This window comes from Thamnophis sirtalis, unplaced genomic scaffold, assembly GCF_051295495.1.
Source record: "Thamnophis sirtalis isolate CommonGarterSnake01/CBP01778 unplaced genomic scaffold, rThaSir2_p1.2 scaffold_3, whole genome shotgun sequence".
Classification (NCBI taxonomy): domain Eukaryota; kingdom Metazoa; phylum Chordata; class Lepidosauria; order Squamata; family Natricidae; genus Thamnophis; species Thamnophis sirtalis.
Genome location: NW_028261383.1, coordinates 153,044,437 through 153,060,256, shown reverse-complemented (window position 1 = coordinate 153,060,256; position 15,820 = coordinate 153,044,437). Strand labels below are relative to the sequence as shown.

Here is a 15,820-nt window from a genome sequence, read left to right as displayed (position 1 = left end):
TCTACTTGAATTTTTAACGTGCTTTCGAACTGCTAAGACAGAAGCTGAAACAAGCAACGGGAGCTCACTCGGTTACGCGGCGCTAGGGATTGGAACCACCGAACTGCCGATCTTTCTGATCGGGCACAATATCTCCAAGCCATTCTGCACACACAGCAGCCCTCCGACAGCTAATAACATCCATTGAAACGACCATCCAAGCCAAGATGCAACTCAAGAACGCCCCTCCATGCGGCAGTGTTCTCTGTCCCCCCCCACCCCCCCGCCACCGCGCGCGCAGCACAGCAGCTGCTACCATGGAGACGACGGCCACACAGAGTCTCGCGAGACGAACGCCTTCGACCCGACTGGGCGAAGGAGGAGGGGTGGGTGGGCGAGATCTCGCGAGAGCGTCGTGTCCACGGGCCTGCTTGATTGCTGCTTGCCGCCGCCGCTGCTGCTGCTTCCGGCTGGAAAGGGGGACGACGCAGAGTGCAGAGTCAGCTGGGCAAGCAGGAGGCGGAGGACGCGCGCGCGCGGGGGAGCAGGTGGGTGCTTCTCGAGGGCCCGCGGCTCCCCTTGGCGGGGGCGGCGACCGAAGCGGCCGCGGGTGAACCGGAAAGAAAGCGGGGGCTGGGAAAGGTGGGGAGGGAGGCGCGGCGTAGAAGGAAGAAATACCGCCGCTCAAAGGAGAAGGCAAGCTCGGCTGCAGCGGGGCTGGCGTTTGTGGGGGGTGGGGGGAGGCGTTGAAGAAGGCCGGTCGGCGTGGGGCTCCAGCGGAAAACAAGTCATTCGGAAACCCAAAGGGCGATGGGGAGAGGCTGGGCCAAAGGCTTTGCACGGAGGCGGGGGAAGCGGGGTGGCTGCCGAGGCGGTTACCGTGTGTGGGAGGGAGGAAGGCAGTGCCAATTATTGGGAGTAGTAGGGGAGGGGGTCGTTCCTTTGGAAGCCGAACAATAACAGGGAGGGGAGGACGTCCCGACGGCTCCAGCCCGCAGCGCCGGGGCCACGGGAGCGCGCGTGCGTGCGCTGCAATTGTGGGGGTGGGGGTGTCGCAGGCTCGGTGGCAACGGAGCGATTCCCAGGCGCGGGTTTCCCGGGAGGAGCAAGGGGGGGGGGCTGCGTATTCTACCACACGCGGGTGGGTGGATGGCACCCACCCACCTACCCCTTTCGGTGGGTGCCACTCAGACGGGGCCTCGTAAGCTGGAAGGGGAAAAATTCCGGGTGGGTAGCCGGACTGTTTTAAGAAGGTTGGTGGAGGGAAAGGGAAAGAGAGAGAGAGTAACGTTCAGCCTCCCGACTGCTAAGGCCCGGGCGTAATTTTTAAGGTAAGGAGGGGGAGGGGGAAAGGCTGCAATAATCCCACCAGCGTCGAGCCGGAGCGTCTTGAAGAAAAGGGGGCGCCTGGTGTCTCCAGTCTAAGCCGGAGCGGGGATTCTGGGAGATGGTGGATAGGGCTCCCGGGCTCCGGAAGCTGCCAAGTGAAATCAAGTGGGGAGGAGGAGCAGCTGCCCTTTCCTTGGAGTGGGGAGTTTGGGCAGGAAAGCTGAGCCCTATTGGGACTCCCTTGTTTCTGAGCACCCATGTTTTTGCGGGGTGGGTGGTGTGGTGGAGGGAGGGAGAAGTGGGATAAGGAATCTGCCAAAGGCCCTATGAAGTGTGTATGCTTGGCATGGGTTGTGTGACAGGCAGTGCCTGGCACACGTGTCCCTTTGCCTCTGTGTTGCTTTTCACTAATGTGACTCTGGAGAAAGGGTTCCTCACAGGACTGAACTGTCCCTGTGTTGACAAGCCTATCCTGCCCCCATCACCATCTGTGGATTCGTATGTGCTGCAATTCTCATTATATTGGTTTTATGTATGTTCCTTCCTCAATCTGTAAGGATTCTACATTTTTTTTCTTCGAAGACATTTCTCATCCAAGAAGCTTCGACCCACCATCCAGTCAGAACTGAAGAAGCTTCTTGGATGAGAAGTGAAATGTCTTCAAAGAAAAATACAAAAAGTCCAGTTGCCTCCTAAAAAAGCAACCCGTCCTCAAAATAACTTTCTAGTGGGATGAAAAATAAGCAGCTATCTCAAGTGTGAAGACCCTGAACTCTTCCAAATTGGATTGCATCTGTGTGAAAACATATCACATAATCTGAAGCTTAAATGCATTTTTTTATTGTCTGTGTATCTCTGTCTACTAAGGCATACTGGCTTTGGCCTTGTACTCATATAGGAATACAGACTGGAATATTCCTTTTATTCCTTAAATATTTGGGCCTGGGTTTGCTTGTATTAAACTCATGTAATCCACTACTGTATTTGACCTTACCCAAAGTTGCATACTTGATGAAGTATGTATAATGAGGATTGGTTTTATTTTGTTTTACTTGCTTTTAGAAGTTAATATGCACTTGATAACTTAGGCAGTGAATTGTGTATATCGGAGAGCTTTAAAAGAAATGAATGTTGTTAAGCCTCAGTGACGAAATGCTCAAATGGTATTAATATTCCATGGTTATTAAAGGGAAGGCAGAGAAATTATGGGACTATTGTAATGAGTTGCTACTTCCGTTTTTCTTTGACCAAGAATGGCCTCCAGTTGATCAACTAAGAAAAAAATGTCTCACCATGTAGAATTGATATATTTCTCTTTCAAGCTACTCCAATGCCGTAAATATAGACAATATTACAGTAAAATGAATGGTAGATAAATAAGCTTTGTTAAATTTTATTTGCAGAAGGTTTTAGGAAAGCAAGCTTTCAGTTCATATCATACTTTTTTCCTTTTTCTTGAAATTAACAGATAGCCTTGGAATTTATTTATTTTTTGCAGCCTCCCAAAGTTTTGGACATGCCCTAGAGCTGCTTGAAAAGTTATCAATTTGTTATCAATCTTTACTATCATTGAGTGAAATGATTAAAACAATACAAACAATATATTAATTATATCGTAATTCCACTTACATTTAAACAAAGTCAAAGCATTGTTTTTGTCCTGTACCTATATATTTGTCTTGGCTCAGAGCAGTTTTTGGAGGTTAGCTTCCAGGTGCTACTCCCTTAAAGTAAGCCCTCAGCTTGAAAACAATTGTGCACCCTTATATAAGAGATTTTCTGATGGCAACTTGTGTTCCCATGTTAAATATGTGTGTGAGCGAGTTAAAAGAGATGCTGCACCACAGAGAGAATTTCCCTATATGTCTTTGTATTGTCTATCACTGAGAATGTTGTTTTGATTTCAAGGAGTGCCTATTGAATTTGAGTTAAAGAGTTTTGTGCTTAAGTGTTTGAATGTATTTGGTCTGCAGAAATGTTTTAGAACCAGGAAACCTCATAGACGACCTATAAGAAAGTGCATATCTGCTACTCTAGCCTACCTTCTTGTAGGTCTGCTAATACAAAGCTAGATGCTCACTATTGTCAGTTCTAGCCAATCTATCAAGTGTAGGGGTTGATGGGAAGTTTTATAGTATTTGAAGAGCCATATGTGCTCCTCTCCTCTGTGCTAGCCTATAAGTCCTTAATTCTCTAGTCTCAAGATCTGTTCCTGTGGTTCTGTTGATCACCCTAAGACATTTTAGAGAGCGTTATTGCTTCTCCAGCTAATAGCCTTTTCCACATTTGTAGGACTTTGACACCAGCTGGACAGAAGAAGCCTAGTCCTGCACCGTTGAACTTGCTGCCATGGGGAACATATTTGGCAACTTGTTGAAGAGCCTGATTGGCAAAAAAGAGATGCGAATCCTTATGGTGGGTCTTGATGCTGCTGGGAAAACCACCATCCTCTACAAGCTGAAACTGGGAGAGATTGTCACCACTATCCCTACTATTGGTATGGCTGCCTTGTTTTTGGAAAGTACTTTCCTTTCATTTCGAAAGTGGAACTGCGAGCATGCAAATGGTTGCAGAATGAATCTGGACTGTCATTTCAGGACAGTAGCATAATAAAATATCTTATTTCCCATGGGACTTTCCCTACGTACTTTCCAGGGATATTGTGTCAATTTCTGTAAAGATTGGCATGCTGTAGGCATGTAATCCAATAAATTTAAACAAACTTTCTCTGTCCTGTTGATTGAATTATGGGAGTTTAAATCCAACACCTCTGGAGGGCACCAGGTCAGGTTAAGGCTGACTTAAAGTCATTTCCTTGTCATCTGTCATTTGAACTACTCTTTTTTTCTCTCTCCGTGATGTGGCACACATTAGACTTAATGAAGGTGACTCACAGTACTGGCAGCAGCTAGATGAAAAATGAAACACACGCATGGGCAAAACCTGCCTGTGATGCTATTGGCTTGCCTATACTTGATTTATTATTGGTATTTTATGAGGACTACTAGGGCAAGGTCTGCCTAATAGTGAATATTTGGCTTCTAATCACAAAGTCATTCTAAAAATACCTTTGTGTAGTAAGAATGTCATCCAGATCTTTCTGAAATGATCTAGAGATCTATCTGGTCTGAATATCTTTAGGGGCTTACCTTCATCTTTTTAGAAAACAAAGAGCATGCAACCCCCATAATGAAATACCCTTCTTCCATGCAACTGCTGCTCAAAGATATTCTGTTTTGCTGCTTAGAGGCTCCATTTTACCCATCATAGCCAATTGCTATCAAAATGCCATTGTTGTCTCTGAGTGAATGAAAATGAGCTAACGTGTTTGCAAAGAGAAGTTTGGAAACATAGCATTGTCATAAACTAAAGGGCCTCCAAAGGTGTTTGGAGTGCAATTGGCTATACAATGTTGCTGCACAGGCTCCATTCATTAGAAGTGCTTATGTTGGACCCCTGTGAACAGATTGCATAGCAATGGTGCTTCATGGATTGCATCTTTTGATTTTTATCCAAGTATGTGGGAAAAAATGACTCACTTGTGAGATTACTGGGAGCTAGTAATACTATGGGGCTTCTGGTTGCTTGAAACCTGCTGTTTTTCCACAGCTGGGATTCTGATTGGGGATGTGGTACGCTTTTAAGATCTCTCAATATAATGTGTTTATCAGCAAGTACTTCTTGTTGATGAATGCTGAAGCTTAAGGTCCTCTTTTTAATTCTAAATGTAAGCAGGAGAATTATCTCCTTTCATTTTTACATAGAGATGGCATTAGATGGAAAAACAGGTCTGCCAACTTAATCCTTGTGCAGCACATCCATCTGCACTTTTATAAACATAGGCAAAGTCCTGTTAATACTAGGGATGTTACTTCTGAATATGAAGACTAGCTGTGACCTCTGTAATGCCTGATTCTCAGTCCTGCTCTTGGATGTCCCTTCGTGCTCCGTGTTAATTGCCAGAGTGGGCTACATTTCTACTGTGCAGCCCAAATCCTGACCATGTTATTCTTCCTCAGGGTTCAACGTTGAAACGGTTGAATACAAGAACATCAGCTTCACTGTATGGGATGTTGGTGGCCAGGACAAAATACGCCCCCTCTGGCGACACTACTTTCAGAATACCCAAGGTATGGGAAGGGAAGACTAAGAGGGAAATCTTTTCTTTATTGGGACTAAAGTGCTTTCCCTTTCTCCCTGCTCTTCACACTAGCAGGTATTTAAGGCTCCTTTGCTTCTTAATTAGAAATCCATTTGAAGTTGCTGTTTTCAGAGGTAAGCTCTTGTGCGGCACTTAAAGATGTGCATCCACCAGATAATAATAATTTCAAAGGCCAGTTATCTTTTAGCTGACATGGCTTTGTTAGGCGAAGAATTGTTTTATTATATGGCTTCATTGTACCGGTACTGTTTCTGTTTTGAAAAATGACTTGAACCCATATAGAGGCAATACACACAATAGGTCCAAACACAGTTACAAGTAGTCTGTTAGCTTGCTTCTCTTTGCGCTTTCGTGATTTTTAAAAGCTTTCAATTGATCGGTCTGTTTTGTAAGCCAGCTAGAGAATGTTTTATTAGGAAGAGCTGTCTAAACAATCTTAATTGCAGGGTCCATTTGAAGCCTTTGACACATTCTTCACAAGGGAAGCAATGATTAAGCAGTAGCTGTCTCTCAGTTTCAAAATGAAGCAGTGATTTCTAAGCAGCCAAGATGCTCGGCAAGTTTATATGTCTGATAACACTGCTATTTGTTTGTTTCTTTTTTGCCCCCCCCCCCCCCAGATAATTATCTTGGAGTCTGCTGAGATTTAAACTTATGCAGTGGTCATAAGTTATACAATGGTATGCTTAGATTAAGAATTATGAAGTCCTTGCTAACTGTAAGAACAATGTGGCGGTGAAATAAGCTTTGCAACTCAACCAAAACAAACCCTCATTCCTTTAATTTTCAAGGCTTTAAATAGCTACTCACTTCAGGCAAATTATTGCATCTAATTGACCAGATGCCTTTTTGCATTTTTTCAGACTTTATGTTCTGTCCACAAATTACTTATTCAGGCATGTGTGAGCAAGCTAGATACATGGGAAAAATATTTGAACTAGTTGCTTTTTTGTCTATCTTGCAAAACTGGTGTAGAATAACCTGCTTCATAGTGGTTCTAATCGGAGTTACTCAGTATGATCCAGTGGAACATTTCTAGCCTGCAGAATTAGGGTTTTATTATAATCTGATACAGTTTGAAATCCATGGACTACAAAAGAACTCTTGGTTTCTTAAATTTGGCAGCATAACATGGGCTTATTTGTTAAGGTATGAGATTAATTGGCTGATTTAAACACCTTGTTTGGACTTTTATGTTTGCAGTTCTTTTGGGGGATTGGTTTGTAAGGCAATGTCCTTATTCACATAAGGGAAGAGTTAAAAAGCTTGTATTTTCATTTAGTGCACAATTCTGCCAGTCAAGTGTGAAAACTAGGCCAATTCATGTATTTAGGACAAGGCAAAATTAAAAATGTGGTGTGGTTGTCAGCCCCAAATTACGGTAATTTAGTACATTTATTGAGTCTAAGCTTTTGAAAATGTGACTTGAAGTCCAGTGGATTTTTTTCTTCTTCCTATCTTTCTTGTTTAGTAAATAACCTGTGGGCTTCCAAGGGAAAGCCTTTTCTTCCTCCTCCCATTAAAGAATTCAAAGTGGAGGCTATTTCATATCCTTGCTTTTCTTCCTAAGTTTCCAGCACTTTTGAGTGACTGATCTGCCCATTGTAATAATCAGAACTTCTGATGTGTTAATTGTGTTCTTTTGAAGGAGTCATAATTCCACCTTCCATGTCTTCATACTTTGCATTACAAAATACCCAATTTCTTTTAATCATATATTTCTTCTGTACTCTTAAATAAACAGACATGTTCTCTTTCAGGCCTGATTTTTGTAGTGGACAGCAATGATCGAGAACGAGTAAATGAGGCACGTGAGGAACTGATGAGAATGCTGGCAGAGGATGAGCTGCGAGATGCCGTTCTCCTTGTCTTTGCTAACAAGCAGGTGAGTCTGGAATGGGCTGACTGCCTTGAAGATTAGGCGGGTTGGTTCCAAGTCAAGTCTGTTTGAGTCAGAAATGTTTGGCAGGTCTCCCATCTATGGAGAATAGTTGATAGTTGCATCCAACCTAAATACATTCTGTCTACCAGTTTGCTGTGGATCAGAAATAATTTTGGTAATGAAATTTGAAAAGGGCACGTAGCATCTTTTTCTGTTGATGGTTGAGCTTGGGATTCATAACATGTTACCCACCTATGCACTAATTCAGAAGAAAACCTGTTTGGGAAGATGGTGGGTGTCTTGAGAATCACATTCCTTCAGGAGAGAGGATTTAGGGTTCATTTGTGAGGTATGTAAGGAAGGTAGAGCACCATAGCTGTAACTACTTGTTCTCTATTCCATTCAACGCATACATCCACACTTGTCCATCTACTTTTGCTCTGTAGAGAGTCCAGTAGAAGCCTTAAGGGAAATACTCAGAAAGGATTAGAAAAATAAAAAAGGGCAGAAAGATTCCTTGAGTCCTGGGAGATGAGTAGTGTTGGAAAGAGGCTTAGGCTGGCCCAGAAGGGAAGGAAAAACACAACGAATCAATCCCAGTAATCTAGGCAACCTTAAAGGACTGACATTTCCCCCATTCCTCCTTGTCAGATAAGGTTTTATTTCTTTTAAAAAACACAAATATTTCATCATTCGTCAATCATTAAAACATTGAAGTATAATTTTTTTGTATGCCCCTCCCTCCCTCCAACCCCCCTCCTCCTTCCCCCCCCCCGACTTCCCAGAACCCGTACACGGTATGGATTTTTAACTAACAGTCTAAAATCTATTGAGAAAAAGGAAATAAAGAAATTAATGACATTCTACGTTGACCTTAGCTTCTTCTTACTGAACTAGCTTTTAACAGTTTAAATCATTTCTGATCTTAAGCATAGGCTAACTGGAATTTCTTGGTCCCGTATTTATTTTGTATATAGTCAATCCATTTTTTCCAGTCTCGTTTATATCTCTCATTTGAGTGATCTTTAAGATATGCCGATATTTTAGCCATCTCGGCTAAGTTTGTGACTTTCAATGTCCATTCTTGGATTGTAGGCAAGTCTTCCTTCTTCCAGTATTGCGCCACCAACAGTCTTGCTGCAGTTATTAGGTGCAAAATCAAGTTAGTCTCTACCACTGTAAAGTCAGTACATATACGAATCAATCCCAGTAATCTAGGCAACCTTAAAGGACTGACATTTCCCCCATTCCTCCTTGTCATTCTCTTCTTTCCATTCATACTTTTTCTCCCATACATTATGAAGCAAGTCACTATGAGGTAGTCCTCAACGTAAGGCCACAATTGAGCCCAAAATATCTGTTGCTAAGTGTGACGTTTACTAAGAGAATTTTGCCTCATTTTATGACCTTTGTTGCCACAGTTGCTAAGTGAACAATTGCAGTTGTTAAGTTAATAACACTGTTATTGAATGAATCTGGCTTCCCAATTGACTGCTTGTCACAAGGTCATAAAAGGTGATCACGTGACCCCAGGACACCATCATAAATATGACTCTACTGCCAACTGTCTGAATTTTGATCATGTGACTATGGGGATGCTGCAACGGTCATAAGTGTGAAAAACAGTCGTTACTTTTTAGTGCTGTTGTAACTTCGAATGGTCGCTAAACAAACTGTTGTAAGTCGATTACCTGTATTAGATGTCCTAGCTATGAAGCCATTCATTATAAATGAAGTACATATCACCAAATGAAGTGCATATCGTCTCTTCCCCAAGAAGAAAATAGGTGGACCTTAAATGATACCTTATTTAAAAAGTTTGGCAAAGAAAGCTTGTTTGTTTCCTATAATCTGGTGCAGTGTCCACTCACAAGTTCCCAAATGAAACCCTTGCATATCTACAATCTCAAAGTTGAACTCAGAATTCTTCAACTCAAAGATGCTTTTACTTAATAACACGCACAAAAAAGTTTCTGTATAAGGTGCAGTTAATTAAGAGACATTCATATTGATCTATTTAACATTGGCATGTGCAGTTTCTTCTTGGTAAGGAATATCATTCCATGTACGTTTCCCTGTCTTATGAGTGTTGAAAAGCAAGCCCAACTCTTTCTTTGTGGTTGCTACATTGCATAGAGCCTCTTCCCAGGTAACTTAATAGGGCGACAGGGAGTAAGGCATGCCCTGTTCTAAGTCACTGCTTTAGTGAGTCCTCTTGATAAATTACTGACCCATTTGGCTATAACACAAGAATGATCAAGAATCCTCTTGTTTGCAGCCCAGGGATATTTCAATTCCCACCATCAAAAATGTTTTTTTTTGTGTATGTATTATCTTAGATTGTAAAGCTTTTCCCTTGCTACATTGTATAGCTGGCCAGTATGCAGGTGTGCTTATAACTTACACTTCAAGTGATGTGGGAAATGGGTGCAAATAATTCTTTTCCATGGCAAAGAGTTGATAATAATTGTGCCAAACATGTGCAGATGTGTTTGCTTCTTCCATCAGTTGCTATTTCTATTAAGAGAAGTTGCTGCTACCTTGCTTTGGTGCACTCTTCTCTGTTATTCTTTAAAACGAATGGTCATGAAAATACTGCTGTGCAAATGAGGACAACTGAAAACTGAGGGAAAACAAATCTCACTCCTTGTCAGCTGTGTGCTGTAGAAATGCCCCAAGACCAGCATTTAAAATCCTGTGGGGTTGACAGTTAAATTTGGTTTCTGAAGGGGAGTCTAGGGTCTTTTCAACACTGTTTATGATCCCCTTCCATGGGGAAAATATGCTTCAGAGTGGGTGCTGTAACTTTGCTATTCCTTGGAAATTAAAAACAGATACTAAACAAGGTTTAATTTCAGGCTCTGATGCCCTATCATTAGCAAAAGCAGTATAAGTTATGCAAAATAGTATTGTTTGAACTATGTCTGCCCTATTCCCCAGCTTGCACATATGAGTAGAATGAAAAGGAGCATGTTGATACGAGTTAACATTGAGCTATCATCAAAAGTTTCTTTTAAAGTGAAGTGGGGTGGGGATTTGCCCAGATGCCTCTTCCCCCCGTCATTGACTTCTTCATGTGTCACTTGGACAGAAAGTTGACACATGATTACTGTGTACAGTTAACAGTTTGGGCAGCTTCTATTCTGTGACAACACCAAATATCTTTTCATAGAGTGCTTGCTTGGGAGTAAATCCTCCGGGTAAAGCAACTGGATGTGGTAGTAGGAAGGCGAGAGCTTGAACTAGGAATTCATAAAAAAGGATTATAAATGTCATCTGCTCACATCACTGAGTAGTACAACGCATTAAGTAAGTGCAAACTTCCTCCATGCCAGCAATTGGTTTTTTAAAATATACAATCCTTCCTAACTAGGAGAGGGAGGGGATTGGTTGTGCAATTCTACAATGTGGGCTGGATATTTCAGGCCTTTGTGTAGGGCAGAAGGCAATTCCAAGAGCAATTCTTATGAAAGGTATTTTAAGGTTGATATCTCTGCTTTGGTGAGCTTTGTGCCTCAAAATTGCATGCTTAGGTTTCTGGGATTTGAACTCAGTAGAGACCTGGAGGCCATGAATGAACTCCCCAGTCTACAGAACAAGAAAGCTAAGAATGAAACGGGAAAGAGAAACTTATTATAAGGAGCAGTTGGAGAAGCTCTGCTGGCCAAAAGTGGTTTCCTTCAGCAGATTCCTACCAGCTCCCTGCATGGGGCTGGTTCAGCCCACCCCAAGCAAAAGAAGGCATAGGCTCCTAACCAAATCCAGAGGTTACTTTCTGAGCACCCCTTTTGTTCTAGGGTCTTCATTTTGAAGGTCTTGGGGCACCATTGGCCATATTTAGTTTCTAATCTCTTTCATTTCTTCCTCCTTTCCAGGACCTTCCCAACGCCATGAATGCGGCAGAAATCACGGACAAGTTGGGCCTGCATTCACTGCGCCATCGTAACTGGTACATCCAGGCCACCTGCGCCACCAGCGGAGATGGCCTCTACGAGGGCTTAGATTGGCTGGCCAACCAGCTGAAGAACAAGAAATGAGTGCAGGAGGGAGAGTGGTGGGCTAAGCCCCGCACTGTTGGTTCTACTTTGGGTTGATCCCCTCCCTCCTGTCCTCCCCTGTCACACCCTTTCTTCCCTGTTGGGTTTGCTTTTCTTGCCGGCACCGGTTGCTGTTGGGGGTAGGGGGTGGGAGGGGGATGGTTGGGGCTAACTTTTGATTTCTCTCTCTCTCTCTCTTTCTCATGTTCTGGTTCTACCAGGATTTTTTGCACGGTCTCTGTGTGTGCGCGTGCGTGTGTGATAAATATATATATAGAGATAATAAAATATATGGGTGTGGTGGGAGGGTTGGGACAAGTGGGAGTTGGATGCCAATTCTGTGGCCTTTCTTTCTTTCTTTCTTTCTTTCTTTCTTTCTTTCTTTCTTTCTTTCTTTCTTTCTTTCTTTTTGTTTTCCTCTCCCCTATCTTTTAGTTGGATCAATTTTTGTATTTTTGGTGGTCTGTGAAATTTGGCTCTCTTTGTTCGGAGGTGACCAATATTCCTCAGTGGCAGCTGCTTCTTGCTTTTGTGTGCTGTTGGTGCAGGTTGGTGGAAAACTTCTGTGTCATGAGGCCAGGAATAAGGGAAATGATGTGTAGCCTCCACATGTACAGGGGCCGAGGGAGACAATGAAGGAAGAATTGGGGGTGGGGGTGGGTGTGGGTGGGAAGAGTAGAAGGATTTTAGATTCCCCAGACTAGAGTATGTATTCTTGCTGTCCTATCTGTATTAGCTAGCTCCCCCTGTTGGCATTAATGAGATTGCAATCATATTGAATGTCCTGCTCTATTTCTTGCTACCCATTTTATCACCCTGTTCACAGTCTTATTAATGACTCATGCAGTTAGCTCTGTTATGCTGCTGATGAGCGGGATCATTTGCATTCCAACCTCTTAGACCAAATGGCACTAGAGCCCTGAATAATGTCTCCTAAGCCATGCAAAAAAGAAAAAGAAAATCCGTTCTCCACCCCTCCCTAAAAGGGAATCGGCATTGATGGGTTGCTGCAGGAGATTTTTGGGACCAGTGGCTATCAAAAGCTACCTGAGCAGATGTTAATGCCACCCTTGGCTACCTGGCCTGGACTTTCCATCCAAGGGATGTATATGCACACCTGCAGGGGCATCCCAGCTGCTAAATGTTTCCACCAACCAACTTGCTATTTCTCTTCCCCTTGGAACTCACAGAGGAGGGGGCTCTCTCATGGCTGCCCTGTTGCATGATATGACCCCAGTGGAGAACCCTCCCTTCCTCCCTCTGCCGCCCTTGGATTTGTACTCTGGCCCATGAAGGTTTCGTTTTCCCATGCTGGGGGAAGTGGCAGAGTCAGGGTTTTTTTCCCCCTCCCTTGTTAATTTTGGGTAGTAATGATTGCCCAGGTCACTGCATGTAACTTTTGGGTCACTCCCTGCCTCTGGACAGTGTTGGTACTGTGTATTCCCCTCCCCACTTCGGACAAATGTGTATTTATTCCTTTTTTGCTCTCTCCTTGCCACTTCCCCCTCAAAACCTCAGCCCCCTTTGCTTGGTGTAAGTGGTTTCCTTTCCCCTTAGTTCTGATTTCTTCATACCTTGGGCCATGGCTCCCTGTTTGTGTTTTTCTCGCCCCTCGCCCTTCTTTGAACAGTTGGATGCACCGTGACCTCTGTGCACTCCCATTGGATATTAAACTCGTTTTATGTAGCTACCGTCTCCTATCTGCTCTTTTTCCATTGGTTGGTACGGGGGAAGGTGGATGAGCGTGACACCGTTCATAACTCAGAATGGTTGTTTCCTTTCTATTTCTGTCGTTGGAACACACAGCTTAGAGACTTAAATCAAATCAAACATTCAGTAGGAAATGCAAGTTCTCTGAATTGAAATTTGAGTATCTCCTGTCTTTTCTCAGCTTGAGTTGAGAGTTGAAAAGTCTGTTTTAAGAGTTTTCTTAACTTCTGGGAGCATGCCATGAATCAAAGGGCTTGGGTGGGTTAAGGGGTTCCATGTAGAGGATGCTGAGCTTCTACACATGACCAGAACACAGTGATCTTTGCTTCCTTCTGTCTCTCCCGCTGACAACTCCATATTAACTGGTGACTTTCATTTTGAATCTTCATTTCTCTTCCCTGTCTCCCCCCCCCCCCATTTCCTGCCTTCTCTTTAGCATCAAGGTCCTTTTGGCCAGAGTTGGGTTGCTCAGGAGCGGTGATGGACATGCAGGCACTATTTTAATTAGAAACAGCTTAACAGAGAGCTGCATTTCTCTGAGATGGGGGTGTCTTTAATCCAAAGTGGCATTTAGCCCCCTCTCTTCCTGTATTGAGGAGAGATATTGGATGAGTTGCTAAATCCCATTAGTTACTAATCCAAGAAGGCAGCTTGTCCACGCTGAGGACATCAGATTGGGCTCTCTGTTCCGCTCATTGCTCCAAAATGAGGGTGCATCAGGCCCTAAAATTGCTTCCCATACCCAAACCTGCTTGTCTGCATAAGAACCTTGTTTCCTTGTTTGGTGCCTGTGAGAGAAGCTGATTGAGGAGGCCTGAAAGGGAGGTAACAACTGTGTGCTTAATCTGTGGAGACAGAAAAGCTTTGTTTCTTCGTTTCCTTGTGTCCTGCCTTCCACTGTCAATTGTCAAATAATCATGAGACACTGGAATGCCAAGGTCCCTGAATTCTGGGACCAGCTTTCACTCTTAGAATTTCCTAGAAAATTCTTTTTCCCAGGAGGGCTATCTGTCCATCTGCCCAATTAAAACTGGCATTGGGATTGTACAACCCCTGAAAAGACCTTTTCTTTTTTAAAAATCTATCAGAAAGGCCCCAGATTGTCCTTGAATTCCCTTTGCATAGCATGAAATTCTAGGCAGTGTTAAATTGTGTGCATTTGAGCTGTGTGGCATGTTAGCGGAATCTACGGACTAAATACTTGAATATATCCAATATATATCCTTCAGCCTGCCCATTACAGGGAAATATTCTGGATGTATGTTATCTTAAGGAAGCTTAATTATTTTTAGGAACCTTGTCATAAATGGGACACTGGCTAAAATCATTTATTTCCTATCCATTCTGCCTTCTCTATTAGTGCAGGAAAATATCATCTGTTGACAGTAAATTGGGTTATGTCCAGGGAGTTCACATAAGCACCCTCAAGGAATTGGAAGAGTCCTGAATTTGGCAATTCACACGGTGTCTCTTTTCAGCAATCTTGAATTATGTTTTTGGAGTTAAAAGTTTGCTGCCCCTTACTCAGGCTTTTGAGCTACCCTGTTGCAACTGGAGAGTTCATCCCATTAAACATTGTTTAAAATAATTGAATCTTGTCTCCTTATCACATGGAAGTAATTGAAGTAGCCTGCTAAAAAGGCTGTGTTCCTCAAATAACAAAGAGCAGCATGACATTTAATTAGAATGCTTGTAGTTCATTTCATGATTCCAGGACAGCGTGCAATATTTCTATACTCTCTGCATCATTGAAAATGCTTTAAGCCTTCAAGAACAATGGCTTGTTCTTTCGTCACAAAAGAAAATTTAAGAAGGTGTGGCTGAGTTGGTTCCCAGCAGCCCATTCATCATATATTATGAGAGAGAGGGCCGTAATTCAGTGGCACTTGAGTGGTCATAGTTTCCCACTTTAAATTTAGTCATGAAGGCTCTGCGTTATCCATTGTGGCTTCATGTTGGATTACAGATTTTTTTTTTTTAAATCATACAAGCAGGGTCAGGGATGGTCCTGAAGCTATCCATGTTTAAAGAGCCCCCTTATCCATTGACAATAGGTCCAGTCTTCCTTTTGTATAGCGAATATGCCCTTTGTTTCTATTTAAATTGTTTCCAAGATTAAATCTTCCATACATTTGAATTGATGAATGAAAATATCCCATACTTGGTGTCTCCTTTTGGCAAACCATAAATTGCAATTGCAGGCAAAGATGAGCCAGAATTTGAAAGTGACATTGGAAGTATTTGATGGCTTTAAATAAAGCAACAATCAGGAAAAGCTGGTTCGGAAATTTGGGAAATAAATTATATCAATATATGATATAATAGTGCTGGCTTGAAAAGCAATTGTTAACTAGTGCTCTAGGAAATAATGAGTGGCCCTGAACATGCATTTTCTTTACTCCTGGGCTTTTTAGTGGCAACTCTGAATAATTGCATTTTGATAGTGGTTCCGCTATGCAAAAATCCCTTTTATACACATGAGGCTATGACTTAACCTCAGCAGGTGATGAAAAATGGAGAGTAGCAGCCAGGGCTGGTCCTGCACATTCATTCATTTATGGTTTGGGAGGTGAGGGAATATAAAAGAGAATTCCCATTAATATCATTCAGACTATTCTGATAGTCTCGCATATTGTAATTTAATGTGCAATTAATTAGGTTCCATTTGTCTGTTTACTTAGCATCAAAAGAAGAGAAGAACCCTGCTTAATGTATGGGTGA

The 15,820-nt window shown here is 42.8% G+C and overlaps 1 protein-coding gene across 2 annotated transcripts; it reads left to right on the top strand.

The window, feature by feature from the left end:
- Positions 1 to 379: 379 nt before the first annotated feature.
- On the top strand, positions 380 to 13,075 carry ARF3 (ARF GTPase 3). 2 transcript variants are annotated; one of them, XM_014066941.2, is made up of 5 exons: positions 380 to 527; positions 3,601 to 3,805; positions 5,328 to 5,438; positions 7,231 to 7,355; positions 11,228 to 13,075. In XM_014066941.2, exons 2-5 carry the CDS (start codon positions 3,658 to 3,660, stop codon positions 11,387 to 11,389), a joined length of 546 nt encoding a protein of 181 aa, XP_013922416.1. In that variant the 5' UTR covers positions 380 to 527; positions 3,601 to 3,657; the 3' UTR covers positions 11,390 to 13,075. The 2 variants fall into 2 exon arrangements, with proteins under 2 accessions (XP_013922416.1, XP_087566600.1); XM_087710474.1 differs by lacking the exon at positions 380 to 527 and adding an exon at positions 652 to 675.
- Positions 13,076 to 15,820: the final 2,745 nt, after the last annotated feature.